Source organism: Callionymus lyra, chromosome 6, assembly GCF_982586985.1.
Source record: "Callionymus lyra chromosome 6, fCalLyr1.hap1.1, whole genome shotgun sequence".
Classification (NCBI taxonomy): Eukaryota; Metazoa; Chordata; class Actinopteri; order Syngnathiformes; family Callionymidae; genus Callionymus; species Callionymus lyra.
The window spans coordinates 12,149,377-12,166,316 of record NC_141823.1 but is presented as its reverse complement, the minus strand read 5'-3'; the positions used below and the strand labels follow the sequence as shown (position 1 = coordinate 12,166,316).

At 39.4% G+C, this 16,940-nt stretch overlaps 1 protein-coding gene across 2 annotated transcripts; it reads left to right on the top strand.

Moving 5' to 3' along the window:
* The first annotated feature begins 336 nt into the window (after positions 1–336).
* urb2 (URB2 ribosome biogenesis homolog) lies at positions 337–15,690 on the top strand. 2 transcript variants are annotated; one of them, XM_087793640.1, is made up of 12 exons: positions 337–381; positions 862–1,014; positions 1,124–1,300; positions 1,868–2,859; positions 2,990–3,128; positions 4,203–6,447; positions 7,421–7,581; positions 7,655–7,765; positions 10,018–10,260; positions 11,804–11,900; positions 12,995–13,122; positions 14,812–15,690. In XM_087793640.1, the coding sequence occupies exons 2-12, from the start codon at positions 889–891 to the stop codon at positions 15,007–15,009; spliced, it is 4,617 nt and encodes a 1,538-aa protein (XP_087649766.1). In that variant the 5' UTR covers positions 337–381; positions 862–888; the 3' UTR covers positions 15,010–15,690. The 2 variants fall into 2 exon arrangements, with proteins under 2 accessions (XP_087649766.1, XP_087649765.1); XM_087793639.1 differs by having other exon boundaries at positions 12,989–13,122.
* The last annotated feature ends 1,250 nt before the right edge of the window (positions 15,691–16,940 follow it).

Here is a 16,940-nt window from a genome sequence, read left to right as displayed (position 1 = left end):
CCAATAGAGAGCGGTAGAGAGACGTTACTTGTTTTTCTGTTATTCGATATTGACTGGTAAGTTTTTTAAACGTCATATAAGTGTATGGAATTAAATAGACGTGTAGAAATGTTTTATTATTAATATGCAAAACGTATACAATGAAAAGGTTAGCTTAAGTGACAAAAAACGAATAAAGTTATACATTTAAATCTTTTTTGTGAGTGTTTTCGTGTATTTGTTTCCATTATTACATTACTTTCTTGTTTCTATTGTTATTTTACCAGAACGATGACGTCACAGCTAGGAACCAAGTCGACACTCGATTGCTTCAGTCTGGGTGAGTTGAAAGTTCATGCTAATAGTGTCAACAGCAGAGACACACGTGTGGACAGACAAGTGGTGAGTTTTTACCACGTTTATGAAGATGATGCGAGCAAGACCATATGAAGTCATGTAGAGACACTTCCCTGCTGCACACGATTGACTTGTCGGCTTCTTTGTTTGTGTTTTAAGAGAGTTAGTTAGCAATTTGCTAACTTAGCAGATGCTAACCTGTCTTTCGGCTAGCATAACTTATTTGTGTATTTGCTGAATGCAGAGGTTGTTTCTTTTTGTTTATTACATTTATTTATTTTTTACCTTGTAGAAATCTAAAAATATTAACATATTGGCATTACAATGAAATGGATATTAAACATGGAGTGTGACAATTTGCAAAATATTGACCTGTAGGTAAGTTAAAATCTAAATATTTACTTAGTAAATGTATTTACTTACGTATTTTCAGACATGTGAAACACTATTGTCTTTCATTTCTCTGTATATTTGACATCTAAATGGCTTTCTTTTTCTTTTTTTTACCTACTTTCTCTTTTCTAGCCTCGTTGGGCACCAGATCCTGCAGTCATGGCTGCTGTCTACTCGGGCATTTATCTCAAACTCAAGAGTCCTGGCACAGCATGGGAGGACAAGCTCAAACTGGCGCGCTTCGCTTGGATCTCCTCGCAATGTCTGTTGCCCAACAAGGAGCAGGTGAGAAGTGCAGATTCACAACCCTATTATTACTTTGAAACATATTCATTGAGTTTCCTTGAACATGGAATTAAAATTATATCTCTCACACTATACTTTTTTTTTCCAGGTTCTGTTGGACTGGTGTAGCCATGCTCTGACTGGGTGGTACAACCAAAAAGTCCAGTTTTCCACAGAAGTGTTGGAAGGGTTCTGGTGCTACCTGGACGACCTTCTGCGTAGCAAGAAGCTTCACACTGCACTCAAACAGGGGAAGACCATCAGTTTGAGGCTCAATCTTGTGCAGGTCAGTCCTCAACCTAATTTCTCTCCCAGTTTACCAGTTGTTGAGTGAATGACTTTCGACTTTAGCAAGTTTTTGGTTTCATTTTATCCATAATATTTGAATACATGTTGTTAATTCACTAATTCTTCTTTTCCCGTTTAAATGTTTTCTATCGGATATAAAAAATGAGACGCTGAACATATTTAGATTTTTCTTTTTTGTAAATAGACATAGAAAATAAAACAATTCTGATAAAAGAAAAAGAGTAACTGAGGGATTAAAACAATAACACAAAAAACACACCTTCCACCCATCCTGGTCTTCATGAACTATAAAAAATGTGATCATATCTCTAACAAACAACTCTTAAGTCTAAAAAAAACTTTGGCTTTAACTCATGAAGGGAAGGATTTCCAAAAACTTCTGTGTTGATTCTCTCTTTGTGCATTTAATTTTGTCATGTTTAAAGATGAATAAAACATCTCAAGGCCACATTGAAGTTGTTGCTGGCTTTGGAGATTTTCAAAGAATAAGCAGCGTTTTTACTTTTTTATATTTTGTTGAACATCTTTTCTCCTTTTCTTTAAGCTCCTGCTCGACAGACTTAAGGTGTTTTCGGATCCAGTTGAGCTTCCGGAGTGTGCACGTACAATACTGAGCGTGTGCCAGAGAGTCCTCTCTTCCCCCCCTCTGGCGTCTATCTTCACCACCAAGTATGATCTCATGGTCAGCCTGCTGGTCAAGTTGTGTAAACTCGCCTGTTCTGAGCTGAAGGAACCCAAGTTGGCGCTATGCCCTCCGTCAGATGTTACGGATCCAGACTCCATACCGAACAGAACTGCCTGTTCAGCCGACCCGTTTGAGTTGCTGCTGCAGGTCTTGTCCACATACTTGTCCGTGCAGCGACAGTTGTCCAATCAGAACCGAGTTTTCACTTCAGTGACCAACCAGCTTTTCCAGCTCTTAATTCTGCTAAGACATATGACTTCTGGAGAAGTTCCAGTGCCACACCTGAGGGCTCGTCCGCAGCTCACCAGAGACCTCAGAGTGAAAATAGATCTTATCCTGCAGTCAGCCCTCTTTCCCACCGACTATCTGACCTTCTACAAAAATGAGCTCTTCCCGTCTGCCCAGTATTCTGGGAAGCGTGGAGTGAAAGACCCCATAAAGCCGGTCACTGCCATCGTGTCTCAACTCATGGCTGCAGGTGGTTTGGACCCATCGCTACACTACGCTGTGAAGTCGAACACAGTGGCTCTGCTCTTCAAGTTGTTCCTTGAGAACTTCAAGAAAGGCAGAAAAGAGAGCGAAGAGGAGCAGGGAATGATGTGTTTCTACTTCCTGTCTAAACTGATGGCAGCTCTGGATGTCAACGTTGATATAAAAACTCCACAAAAAGCCTCCCAGCAGAATTCCCCTGAAAACTGGAGTCTGGCCCTGCTGGCTGTGGAGTCTTTGCTCAGTATAGCTCTGTCAGAGAACATTTACAACATTGCTGCGGATCGGATCAGACACAACAATGTCCAGCTCAAGTTTTACAAAGCCGTCGCACAAATCCTGCTGAACCAGGCCCAACCAAGGTACCACAGAACTTTAAAATAAACATCACATTTTAATTACAGTGACTGGAATGATGATTTATAAGATGATATATATATATATATATATATATATATATAACTGTTGACTGTGATATTTATTCTCTCCCAGTATTCCAGCCTGGTACCGATGTTTGAAAGCGCTGCTGAATCTGAATCATCTGATTCTTGAACCGGATCTGAACCAGCTGCTGTCTCTCGCCTGGGTTGATGCTGAATGTGTTGAACATAAAGTTCACCAGGCCCGACAGGTAATATCAGAACTATTTTATACAGCAATTTTTCTCCCGATTTAGTTTTTAGCATGTCTTGACTATCTTGTTGTTGAACAATAGAGCCACTGCTCCTCCTCCTCCTCCACGGGAATTCGATTTAACCCTTGTGTTATCTCGTAGTATGAGATAGCCAGGGAGGTCATTTACCTTGACCCTGAAATGACAGGGTCAAGGTGAAGGGTTAAATGAGGTCCAGCTGGCAATATTCTACTGCGATGCAATGCTATGGAAGTCGGCCTGAGTTTACTAGGGTTTAAAGGATGTAATATTGTTTAAAAATGTGCTTCTGACTGTTTTGTATATGATAACATTTTTAATACAATGAATGTAGTTAACATTATGTTTTGACTGTGTATGAACAGTTTTAATGGACTGGAGACCAAAAAACTTTACATGACAAAGACTTAAAAAATGACAAAAGCAAACTGAAATTATTATTCAGTTTTTGTGCCAATTGAAAATGCAAAGTCCTTATTCTTTTTCCTGGATTGAATGAAATCTAAAAACATTATTGCTGAACTCTTCTTGTTTCCTTTCAATTTTTTTTATTGGTGTTTAAGGGGTTCTGCATTCAAAAGCCTGTGAAATGTTGTCGTAGCTTTTTCTGGTTTGGGACAGTCCTACCGCAGAGCTATCGTAATGACAGTTATATGAACGTGTAGCCCCAGTTTTCTGCTTTCATAAGGTGTTTGTTTTTTTTAACCTTAAAGATGTTATCGCTGTTTTGTTGGTTGGACACGTATAGAAGTAGACGGGTGAATTATATGTGTAAGAAAATAAGTTATCCATTAAGAAAATATTTATTTAAATGATTAAAACACAATTCAACCCTTCAATGTAGAAATTATTGAATTATATTAATTAAAGAAATATAAAATGCTTAAAAATAAATGAATAAATTCAAAGTTTTAACATTTGAAATGTTAAATTCAACCATTCAATATCCTGATATACGTCCATAGATGTCTAAACTGACTTGTTGTTCTGTTTTGGCACATTAACTAAAAACATTTTTACATTTATTAAGAAATGTCGTTTGTCTCCCAACAGCTTCTACTCTGCAGTCTGATCCAGATCTACAGCAAACTCCGCCAGCCGCATCACTTCTTCTCCGAGCTTCTGACGGTCATCTGTCAATCCAGCATGAATGAGAAACAACCGCCGGTTCTGTCTGACGAGGTTTCTGCGGCTCTACGCGCCTGTGTGCAGGACACGCCTGCCTCGCTGGGTCTGGAGATGTGTTCCTTAGTGCTGGAGAGCATGAAGAAGGATCTTCTCCCAGAACTGACCGAGGAGGCTGGAGAGACTGAGAAGATGGATGTTGATGGTGAAGGAGGTGGAGGAGGAGAAGATAAGGAAGTCGCAGCCAGAAAGATCTGCTCACTGAGTCATCTGCTTCACGTGGTTCTCTTCAGCCTGAAGACCATCGACAACTCGTCGCCTCTGCCTTTGGTGAGACGCTTTGAAAGCCTGATGAAGGAGACGCGGCAGGTGATCCAGAACCTCCTGGAGCTTTTGCCGAGTCAAAAGAAAAGCACGATGAAAAAACAGAAGAAAACCGGGAAGTGCAAAAAGACGTGGGCGGCGAAGGTCCAGGAGGCGGCTCTTCTCCTCAGATACACTTGGATGGAGGTGGACACGCTCTTTGGCTTCAACTGCAGCAAGTGGTCCCCCGGAGCTCCGTGTTCAACCGAAGAACATGATGATGACGATGCGTCTTTGCTTCCTGTTTGGAACCCGATGAGCTCCTTTAGCTCTTTACAGCTCAAACTTCTCGCGCTACAGCGGATGAAGAAAGTTATGTTGGAGGCCCCTCTAGTGGCCGATGAGAGCACTGCAGCGTTAACAAACGCGGCTCAGTTCATTTTAGCTGGAGATGAGCTGCAGGAGAGTTTTGAAGGACAAGACTGGGACGGAGAAATAACCAGCGTGACGGAGGATTCTTACCACGTTGCTCACTGGCACGTCATCATGTCCAACCTTCCTCTGATCGCTCCTCATCTGAGCAGAGATGATCTCTGCCGCTTAGCAAACCATCTTGTTCAGTCTTTGCTCGGCAACACTGCAGATGATGGAGAACCTGGTTGTTTAACTGTCCCCCTCATCTCTGCCCAGCTTCTTCAGAGCTCCTTGTTTGCCGAGTTGCCTCAGTTGTTCTCCGCGTCGGTCTCCTCTCTGGCTCAGAGGATCTGTAGGGTCCTGACGTCCGCGGGAACGTCCAGCGTTTGCAGCTCACTTGTGAAATTGAATGAAGCGCTGGAGTCTGCAGTGGAGAAGAAAGACCAGAGTCTGTCCTCTCTGGTCCACCATGAAAGCTTAGTTGAAGATATTTTAAGTAAAAAGGTATTTATAACGTTGACCGAGACTCAGACGGAAGAGTTGGCGAAGCTGCTGCACGTGTTGAGTCGACTGAACCCAGATGGAATCAACTCCCAGGATTTCTCCTCCGTGTTCCTCCTCCTCCTGTTTGTCCTGGCGTGCTCCTCCACGGACGACATGGCTTTTTTCGTCCAGCTGCTGAGGACGCTCCACCTGCTGATGGAGGCTAAAAAGTTCCAGGGAGTTCTGAAGCTCATTCATGGCGGATCGCTGCTGGAAACCTTTGTGCTGTCTCTGACCAGAGTGGACTTCACGACCGGCCCAGACGCCATCGACGCCTTGCAGGACCTGATCACATCTCTGACCCAGGTCATCGTCGAGCGCAGCAGGAGCGCTCGCCTCAATCTGGACCAGTTCGCTTCCTTCCTGGCTAGCGAGGACTTCAACAGACAACCCAACCTCCGTGTTCTTCTGGCTTCACTCGCTTCCTTCTCTCAAGCTCTGGCCTCCAACCTGGGAGGGAACAAAGCGGCTGATCAAACCTTGACCCAAACGCTCAGGAAAACGACATCTGTGATGGGACCGGCTCTGGAGTCCCTCCTAGAATCCTCCACCAGCAGCCAGAGAGAGATCCCGACCTCTCTGGTGGAGGTCGTGAACGTCATGCTTCGCTCTGAAATCTCCTCGCTGTCAGAGGGAAGTGAAGACCAGCTGGAGCTCAGTCACATGACCTTCTATCAGAACGTCTACCAAAAGATTCAAACTAAAATGAACTCTGACGCTCAGCCCGTCGACTTCTATTCGTCCGGGCTTCACTTCATGTCGCTGTTCTACACAGTAGTGGCGAAAACCACCACAAAAGGTGAAGAAAAAGAAGAAAAAGAAGAAAAGGAAGAAGAAGTAGAGAAGGTCGGAGAAAAGGAGCTGGATGAGTTGTTCCTTCGGATCATTCAGGTTATGAACAGACTCCTCTCAGGTTTGTGCATTTTCATTATTCAATTTGAAGATCTGCTCCTACAAGTCAGAGACCATGGTTGTGTTCCAGCTTTCTGCTGGAAATGAGGTCTAGTTTGTGTTCTTGTACATGTGAGAAAACTTTTTGTTGTGACGTCATACTGAGGTGATAGGTAATGGTATAAGAAAATATTGATTAAAATATGGATATTCAACAACACTTATTTTGTATTAATTTATTATTGTGAGGCTTTCAAATAATTGTATTTTTATAAAGGTCATTTTATAGTTAATCTTCCAATAGTGTAGAAAAGGAAATTGTTATTTAGTTGTATTTTCTTAATTTACAGCCATTACATCCCATAACTAAAGCAACAAATATTACTTACTTACTTACAATGAAATCCTGCGAGATTCATGCTATGACTGAGGACGAGAGGATACAGTCGATTTCAGAAGCTTTTAAAGCTGATTTTTTGGATATAGTTTGTTTTCAAACAAATGCACACGACTTTGTCAAAAGTGATTTTGTTCTGTAAATTCTGCATCACAAGAGTCAAGTACGCGACAATACTACATATACATTCTTGTTACTACTGTATCGCAATCTATTGTGAAACTTATCACTGTATTTGTTTTGCCAGATGCTTGCCAATACACACCACTATCACTGATGCCTCTCAATGTGTTAAGTTTGTAAAAATAAAACCGTGAGCTGACAACTCATAGTTGTCTCAATAACACGTCTCTAATAATGTAGAAGAGAAACTGTTTAATGAAATCTTGGCTGAGATGAAATGAAAACAACAATACTCAAAACAATGAGTTTATTGTTAACATAACCCACTAAAACATAATTGAACATCATTTTTTTCCAATGAACTGTGTTAATATCCATAAGAGTAATCGTAGTGAGGACAAAAACGCTGATTCTACTGCAGCGTTGTCTCTTAATAATTGATGTTTCTGAAAGTGTCATGATGTTTCCGTTCCAGCTCCTGGACTGTCCTCGTCTGACTCGGGCCAGCTGGAGCCAGCTGTGCAGGAGCTGCTACGCCTCCTAGTGGAGAAGAGCAGCCTCGGCCGGTTCATGCTGCTGCTGCAGATGATCAAAGGAGGGCTGGACCCATGCAAACTGCAGTGTGGGAACTACAGAGTGAGAACAACAAAACGTCCATCATACACAGTCAGAAACCTTTTGACTCTTCGTCCTCGTGTCTCTCCTGCAGGAGGTTCTGTCTGCTGTCGTCATCGTCAGGCTGCTGTCCTGTTGTCAGCTACCTGACGGCTGCTCCAGAGCTCTGTGGCACATTGCACCGCAGATCTTATCTGCAATGGTGGTGAGAAGAACACACGCAGCAAACCCACGTCCAGACCTGCTCATGAGACGCGTCTTCATCTTCTCTCCAATTATAACGTTATTAATCAAGACACTTAATCACATTCCTGTCAACTTAAAACAAATTAAAAGAGTCTGTAATGTGACGAAGACAAATGTTTGATTCTGTCTTGTCAGCTGTTGAAGGATTGTTAAATTCAGGGGGTGGGGGGGGGGGGCATGTTCACATTGTTGGTGATGGTCCCGACTTGTCACAGAGCAGGAAATGAAACGGGATCTTGATTATGAAATCAAAGTTTCTTGCAGCTGCACTTGATTTCAACTTCTCAGACCAGTCCAGTATCTTTACCAGCTACTTAAATGTTAATGTGTCCAGATGTATTTAAAGTGTTACATTTGTTAATAACCATCCATTTTTTAACATCATTATAAATATTTATTTTAATTTCCATTATGTCTAGAGAGTCGCATGTAATTACAATTTCATTCAAATTCTCCTTTTACCTTATTTATGTGAATTATTTTATTGAACTTTTCTCTTGATTGATACAACAATTCTTAGTCAAGTTTTAAGCTAGCTTAGCTGGTAGCTACAGTGATGGCTGCAGTCAATTTTGGGAGAAACTTACAAGGTCTTAACCTCAGTATTTGTATATTGTTTATATTGAAGATTATTATCTAAAGTCTGTAATTATCAAATAGATATATTATGTCTCAAACTAAGCATGTTTGGGTGATAAAGATAGATAAATATGCTCTATAAAAACAACACTTGCTCAAAATAAAGACCATGTTATATCTGTTGGCACTAGTTCTTTAAAATGACTCACTTATTTACTCGGCTAATGTGAGATCGGACACGTGGTAATCAGCTAAGACGACCCAAACCTCTGGATTCCCAAATTAGCCCTCGGGCGTGGAACCTGACCTCTCGTAAACCGTCAGGACCGTAAAGGATCTCGCGTTAGCTGGAGAGGGCTTGAACTCTCAGGAATTCCCCCAGAGTTAAAAGTGACAAACACGTGCAGGCTTGCTCTACTCCGCCGAGTCTACTCCAGTGGCTCAACGAGAAGCTTTCAAAAGTAGTTCTGAGGAGGCTCCGGTGAAGGGCTTGGTACTGATTCTATATTAATAACACTGACATGAACGTTACGTCTCACAGGAAAATAACCTACATTTTTGTTCACAAATTCTTTACTTAACATGTAGCTGAACTCACACACTCTCATGACTCGCACTATTTCAATCCTTTCTGTCAACATTCTTTTATGTCAGATGATCCTGAATTATTTATGTTAATAATCTTTATTTTCAGTGTTGAGATTAGCAGGTGAACGGCACACAAATGAAAATGAAATGAAAAAACATTCAGAGTGCATTTTAAATGGAATATTTAAGCGAGTTTCATGTCAGGAGAAATGATCACACACTAAATGATCACAAGAGAGTTATTCTTCTAAACCTGTTCATTTTTTAAAATTAAATTCATCCAAAATGGTTAACTTTTTTATTTAAGTGTTGAATAATGCATGTTTTTAACATCCTTATGAATATTTATTTTATATTTTTCATGCTCTTTTTTTGAAGAAATTAAGAATTCCATTATCTCTGGAAAGTCATGCATAATTAACCTCTCATCCAAATTCTTCTAATTTTGGTGAATTCTATTATTAAACTTTTCCCTTGAATAATAATTACATTCATTTTTGCAACAACAACAGTCAGTCTGAAAAGAAACTTACAAGATCTTAACTTTGGTGTTTTATATATTTTTTATATCTAGAGATTAGAATCTAAAGTCAGCAAGTATAGAGTATAAGATTTTTGTATTGTGTTTCAAACTTGCTTGGCTTGTGTCGGGGAGGTAAAGATGAATAAATATTATATAAGAAGAACGACACCTGCTTAAAATTATAACATGAAATTTGTGGTACTTTCGATAATTTTTAACCCTTGTGTTGTTTCTGGGTCAAGGTGACCCGAATGCTCAAACAAATGTGTTTGTGATACCCCTTGTGTTGTCTCAGGGTCAAAGGGAATGATCTCCACCACTGCATATGTATTTCTGGAAGCAAGGGAGGTCGTTCACTTCGACCCAGAGACAACACAAGGGATATCGCAAACACATTTGTTTTCCGGCCTTTGGGTGACCTTGATCCAAATACAACACAAGGGTTAAAAACTGGAAATGGATCTATCACAAAGTCAGCCACGATATATATTAAGATAATGTTTTGTCACTTTATTTTCTAGTTCCTGGTAACATCTTCGAGTCAGGATCTCTCTCTGACCCTCACGTTCACCGTCCCTGTGGTCACCGCGATGACATCCCTGGTACGACAGGGCGAGGGTCTCTTCACCAACCCCCATCATGTGATTCTGGTCCTGGGCGCCCTTCACTCCGTGCCTCTGGACCGCCTCACTCCCGCCGTGTACCAGTCGGTGTTCTGGGCCGTCCACGAGGCGCTCTTCGCCATCATCCAGTGTCAACCCAAGGTAAGAGTGGAGCATGCTGGGAAAATGAAGTGAAGACTGTGTAAAGAATATGGAATTATGGAGAGATCCCATCATGCGCCACAGGAATGTCGCTACAAACCAAAACATAATGCGACTCGACAGTTTTGAAGCAGCTGCAAAAATCCTCAGTTTTGAGCAATAAAGGAAAGAGAAAAAAAAACCTTCCTCACGAAGAAGCTCTGGTGGGTGAGAATCTGTTCTTCTCTGAATCCAGTTAACATGAGGTTTTTTCCTCGGGTCTCTGTTTAGACTCGGGCAGGACTGACGCAGAGAGGCGGCACTAAATAAAGCAAGAACAACTAAGTGATCTCAGATGTTTGTCAGGCTGCGGCGGTGAAGACTGGCAGAGCGGGGGGGAGGAGGAGGAGAAGAGGGGTCTGTGGGAGGCACAGCAGACAGAGAGGGATCACAAAGAAAAAGGTGTCCGAGAGAATCGTGGCACAATGACTCAAGCTCAGTGATCTTAGTGGTCAGAATATTATTATTATTGTTATTGTCTGGGTTTTGCTGTACGTTTGTGCCAACGTTCACTTGACGTTTCAACATTTTTACTCATTGAAGCTCCATCCGTGTCAGAGAGGTTTGAATGTAAACTTGATGGAACCGTCGTTTGCTGCTGTTTTTCTCTTAATCAGATGTTCGTCTGAATGAGCCGCAGCTCAATCGTCGATCACTGTGTCAGTTAAAGAGCATCACATCAAATATCATTTATTTAGCTTTGATTACGTCGTTATTATGGAAAAAAATAACACAGAAATGAGACAGAAATGGCCAAAATTCACAGTAAAACCAAACAAATGCGTGTAGAATGTAGAAGAATTCTCAGCCAGCTGAGATTCAGACCAGGAGCCTTAAATGAGTTCATGTTAGAAGTTTTATAATTGAGGCCCCGGGTGTCATTTATGACCCTGAGGTAGATTTTTATATGGCCCGCGGTCTTTCGAATTCTAACGGAGAATGTAAGATAAGCAACATTCTTAGATCAAAATGACACTTATTGGATGTCACTCAAGCTTTTTCTTACTGGATGAATCGAAACTCAAACTCAAAAACTCCACTTATGTTAAGTTAGTTGGATCAAAAATGACACATATTCACAAAGAAACCACAAAATATAAATGTTTAGAAGACTCAGAAAAACTGTTGAAAGCCCCTCAGTATCAACAAGAATTGACCTGTCTTTTAAAAGTTCTCTTTTTGTTACTATTTACTTCATATCATTCTTCAAATGTGGCCCTTTTGACGTGTCAGACATAGACAAAGCTGCGTTATTACTGACTATACGAGGGGAGAGGGACCCGTGGGGGGGTCAGGAAGGCGGACGTGCTGTGACAGCTCCAGGGAGAGGTCCAGCAGGTGGTCTCCGGTGTGAGAGTGGTCATCTGAACCTCTTGTTTTCTGGTGATTAGTGAGTCATTGTCGTCCGAGCACTCAGTCTAATGAGGAGGCTGTGATGTGACGTGAAGTCAGGATCTGCTGCGGCGATGGATAATAACTCACGCTTTTTATCGTGTGCTCGCAGGTGATATCAAAGGCGGCTCCATCATTCCTAAACGTCTTCTACCGTCTGGTGGCGTCCATCATGCAGGAGGGACGACAGCGAGGAGACGCCCACTCAGGTGATGAAGCACCAGAATCAACACAGTCATCGACATGTAGCTTTGTTTGCAGCTGTTGTGTTCTCAAGTCATTTCAAATGTATTGTCGCACCTTACAGCACCTTTCTATCCGCAGACATTTGTCTTGATAAATCATTAGTTTTATATTTTTTTTAAACTTCCAGAGCTATTAAGAAGAATGACACGGATACTGACAGATTTTACTGTCATTTTAATTTTAAATCTTTATTTAAAATAAACATTTAACATCAGAACGAAAGATTGACATGACATCAGTGCTATTAGAATATTCATTGCTTAGATTTAATATTTAAAAACTTGAATTTAGTTTTGTGTTTATTTATTATAATTGCATTTTAAATTTAAATTTGAAGATTTTGTTTTACACATAGTTTGATATGCTAATTCCAAAAAATAGATGTTTTTAGTTGTCACGTGATTGTCTGTGTGTCTTGTGATTGGCTGAAAGTTTGATCCGGTAGCTCGGTGCTTTTTTTGGTATGTGCGGTGACAAAATTACCAACATTTTTATACTGAATTAAAAAGGTTACGATTTAAAAAAAAATTAAAATTGAGTCCTTGTTCTTTATTTATTGGAATTAGAAAAAAAAAAGAATAATAAGTCAAATATATATATATTTTATTTTATTCAATTATTTGAAATGTAATTCAACCTCTATATGAATACATTAATTTAAAACCTTTTTTTTTTTAATATTTAAAAGCTTTTAAACCTTTAATACAAAATTAAAAGTTTCAACATTTGAAATGTTAAATCCAACATTCAATATCCTGATGACACTGATGTACTTCCATTCACCCGCAGCACGACTTCTCACTCAAACACAATTTAGCTCCAAATAATGCTGACAGAATATAAGACAAAGTCAGTTCTCATGGAAACCCGTCGAAAACATTCGACCCTTGGGTTTTCTCGGGGTCAAGGTGACCCGAAGATAACACAAGAGTTGAAGCATGTTGCTGTTCAATAAAAAAAGTCAATTTTAATAAATCTAAAATGTAGAAGTGGAGATGAAATACTGAAGAATAAACGTGTCAACCGTACGTGTGTGTCCTCACGTCTGAAGCTGCAGACGGTGACGTGTACCTGCAGAGCTCCAGGCTGGTGGAGAGAATGTACTCGCACATCGCAGCCATCCCCGACACCTTCGGCTGCCAGCCCGTCTTCATGGTGGCGCAGTACGTCAGCGAGCTGCAGAAGGTACGACGTTATTCCAGAGTCCAAACAATGTTGCCATTGGACGCTCGTCAACTTCCTGTCTCACGCCGACACATCACATGATCACTTATCACACACATGTCGGATTTGTGCTCATTTATGGGCTTTTTAAAGGATCTCTCTGAGCCGGGAATCCTGTTTTCCACTGGATTTTTTTTCCGTCAGCAGTGAGTCACGTCTGGCGTCTCCCTGAAGGTGGCGTCGTGCTGACTGTGCATTTGTGCAGAGTGACACGTTGACTTGGCTCACGGAGCCAGACGGAAGATGATTTGAGTTTCGGGCTGAACATGATTCAACGACTCGTCTTAATAACACACTCGACTTCGGCGATTCTGGACACGGAACGTCTTCTGTGGACGGAAAACCTCGGTCCGGGCATCGTCACGTCGAGCCAACGCTAATTGGTGGCGAGTGTCGGGCTGGTGGAAACGGATCACGTGATTGAAGTGTGCTGAGTCAGCAGAACGTTAGTCCAAGTGTGGTTCAGGAGTGACCTTCCACTGTGGATTGTTTGAGGCTCAGATCAGAGAATATATGACGATGTAGACTCTTGTCTCGGAGCACAGATGTGTGTGTGATGAAGGTTTGCAGGTCCTGAAAGCAAACAATGAAGGTTAAGATCAAAAATAATTCTCAACTATGGAAGAAGGAAAGTTGGAAAATCTAAAGAGAAGATTTAAATAACTTTTTGGTTTATAATTGTGTGCGACTTCAGTTTTCTTTTTAAGTTTATCATGTTTATTTAAAATAGACGATGAATATAGAAGTATATCAGTACCCACAGAATATTGAATGGTTGAATTTTTACCTCAAATATTTAAACTTTGAATTGTTTTATTGAAGCACAGGTGCTTTTTTTTTTAGCATTTAATTATCTTTTTTTAATATATTGAATTTAACGATTAAAGGTAATGATTATGTTTGAAATAATTACATTGATTTCTTTCTTAATTTATTTTATACATAATCTTATTTAAAAAATGGTCTAATAGTTGTAGAAGATTAGAAGTATTTTATCATTTTTATCCTTTTAAATTCAACATTATATTAGTATTAAATGGAAACATTTACAAATAAATCAGAAAATGTATTTATTTTTGCTATTTTTCTTCTTTTTACTCATCTTTTTATTGACTTTTTAAGGTTTTTGATTGACAGATTATTTAGCTTTTTTAGAAAATTTGATTTTTGAATCTTTGCAATTACAAAACCAAACCTTGTGTTTAAGAATTGAATGAATTAAGAATATAATTATTTATAATTACAATATTTGAGTGTTCAATAGAAAAATCAACCTTTCAATTTACAAACTATTCGATTAAATAATAAAAAATTAAATTCAAACTTACGATACGATTAAATAAAAACAGATTCAACATAGAAATTACTGAATTATTCAAAGAATTAAATAAACCCTTTTAAACATGTTCAATCCTTCAATATTCTGATGGTCCTGATATTCTTCCACAGGTAAACACACGTTGATATTTATCACAATAATAACAGAAGGTTTTGTTTCCCACTGTTCCTCTGTGATCGTGTCTCGCTGCACGTTTCTCCACATGCCGTCGATGACCTGCCGTCATCGTAGTTTGACCTCAATATCTGTCTCTGCTCACGGCTTCATCTTCTTCTTCTTCTTCTTCTCATTTCCTGCTCCTCTGTGTGCAGGTGACGCTGCGCCCGGACATGAAGCTTCATCTCACCGAGGGCATCTACTGCATCCTGGACCTGTGCGTGGAGCAGGATATGAAGTTCCTGATGGCCGGGCTGCAGGGCGGCCTGAGAGAGGTGTTCAACGAGCTCTACGGCAGCTACACTCACTATCACAAGAGTCAGAAGCAAGGAGAGGAGAAGTACACGGTCTAGAGACCGGAACCACTTGGAGATACACCAGCAGTCATGTGATCCATCCTCGGTTCTTCACACAGACTTGGATGATGTGAGGGAACAATTCAAACATTAGTTGATGTTTGTTATGAACCTAGTGCTGGTCATAATGTTCTTGATACACAACTTTATTTTTGTGTACTACACAGACTGATGATGAGTGTTTTATTTACACTTAAAGTTTTCTACACAGGTAGAAACATTTTTATAATTAATCAAGTTAGAAATGAAAAACCGTAAGAACACGTTTTCTTCAAATCTTCAATCATGACTTTTCTTGCATCTTTGTTAAATTTTTATTGGGCAACTGTATTTTCGTTTTTATATCTTTGGACTGAGGTCAGAGGTCATGTGATGTCATCAGTGGACGCAGAGATGCGTGGTCGTGTGTATGTTCAACATGTGTGCCTTATAAAAACAAATGTTGAACTGAAAGTGAAGAGACAAACGTCTGCAACAAATGTGTTCATTCCATCACTTGGGAGCAGCCTGTCCCAGCTATATAGGGTAAGAGGCAGAAGACACCCCCTGGGACAAACCAGGCCATCATGGGGAAACGCCATCTATGAACAATTTAGAGTCACAATTAACTTCTTTATATTTTTGGCCTGTGGGAGGAAACCAGAGTGTCTAGAGAACAAACCTGACTTTTTGAACATTTAAAAAAATATGAGTTGGTGTGTATGAATGAATTAAAATGTTTTTGAAACATTTAATTGAATTCCATTATTGTATTAAAAGGTTAAATAGTCTTTTATATAATTGAATTTGTGATTTAATTGTAGATATTTTTTAATAATTCAATTTATTAAAAAATATATATATTCCAATTCCAATAATTAAAAATACATTTTCTTAATTCAATATTTTTAAATGTGTAACCTTTTAAATTCAATATAAAAATGTTGGTGTAATAATTCCACCATTACTTGGGTATTCATGATGTATTTGCTATTATCAGGTGATGGTATTTTAGCATTTTGAATTTAAAAGGCTTCAAAATGAAAAAGAATTATTTCAGAACCTTTATTTAATCATTATTGGACATAGAATATCAAACTATGCACATACTATAAAAAAAAGAGTTAATCTGGAAAATTAGACTTTTTAAACTATATAACATTTCAATATAGAAATGTTTGAGTCAACAATTTAATTTAAATGGAATAAATATATTATTTAAAAATATATAAAATAAAAAGATTCAACAAATTAAATTAAATAAATCTATTAAAGATGAATATTTTGATGGCACTACCATCTAAACCCACAAAGACGCTCTGAACATGCAGCAGTGTGGAATAAAACATTTATTTTGTAATCCTCTTAAATTCAAAGTGTTCCGTGCGATGAAAAAAACATGATGAGGCAGATAATCAAGTCATCAAATCCTCTGGCTTAAAAAGAAACGTTCATATTTAAAAGCTTTGTGATACTGAGTTGGTCTCCATAATTAATGATCCACATCTTTAAACTGAAATGAACTCAAAACCCTATCAGCACTGCAAACATCCAACGATGGACTCGTCGCCGAATGTTTCTTCAATCGTGCGACTCACTATTTGACACGTTTGAATCAGTGATGAGGTAAAAGAAAATGACACACATTTAACCTTCAACATCTACAACATTTCCCAGAAAGAGTTTGATTTTCAATCACTTCTGAAGTGAACTCTGTGCCTGTTTGCTCTGAACGATCAATAGTTTACAACTTGAACTTTCACTTGACATGAAGTCTGATGGGAATTTAAAAGTTATTTTAACAATCTGTTGGCATTTGCTGACATTTTAAAAAAAATATATGAATACAATATAAGTTCTGGTGGAGTTGTACCTTTTAATCCAAATATTTTTGGCAAAGGATTCCAGCCAGTAGGTATATCCTTGATTTTCTGGAACTCCTGTTGTGT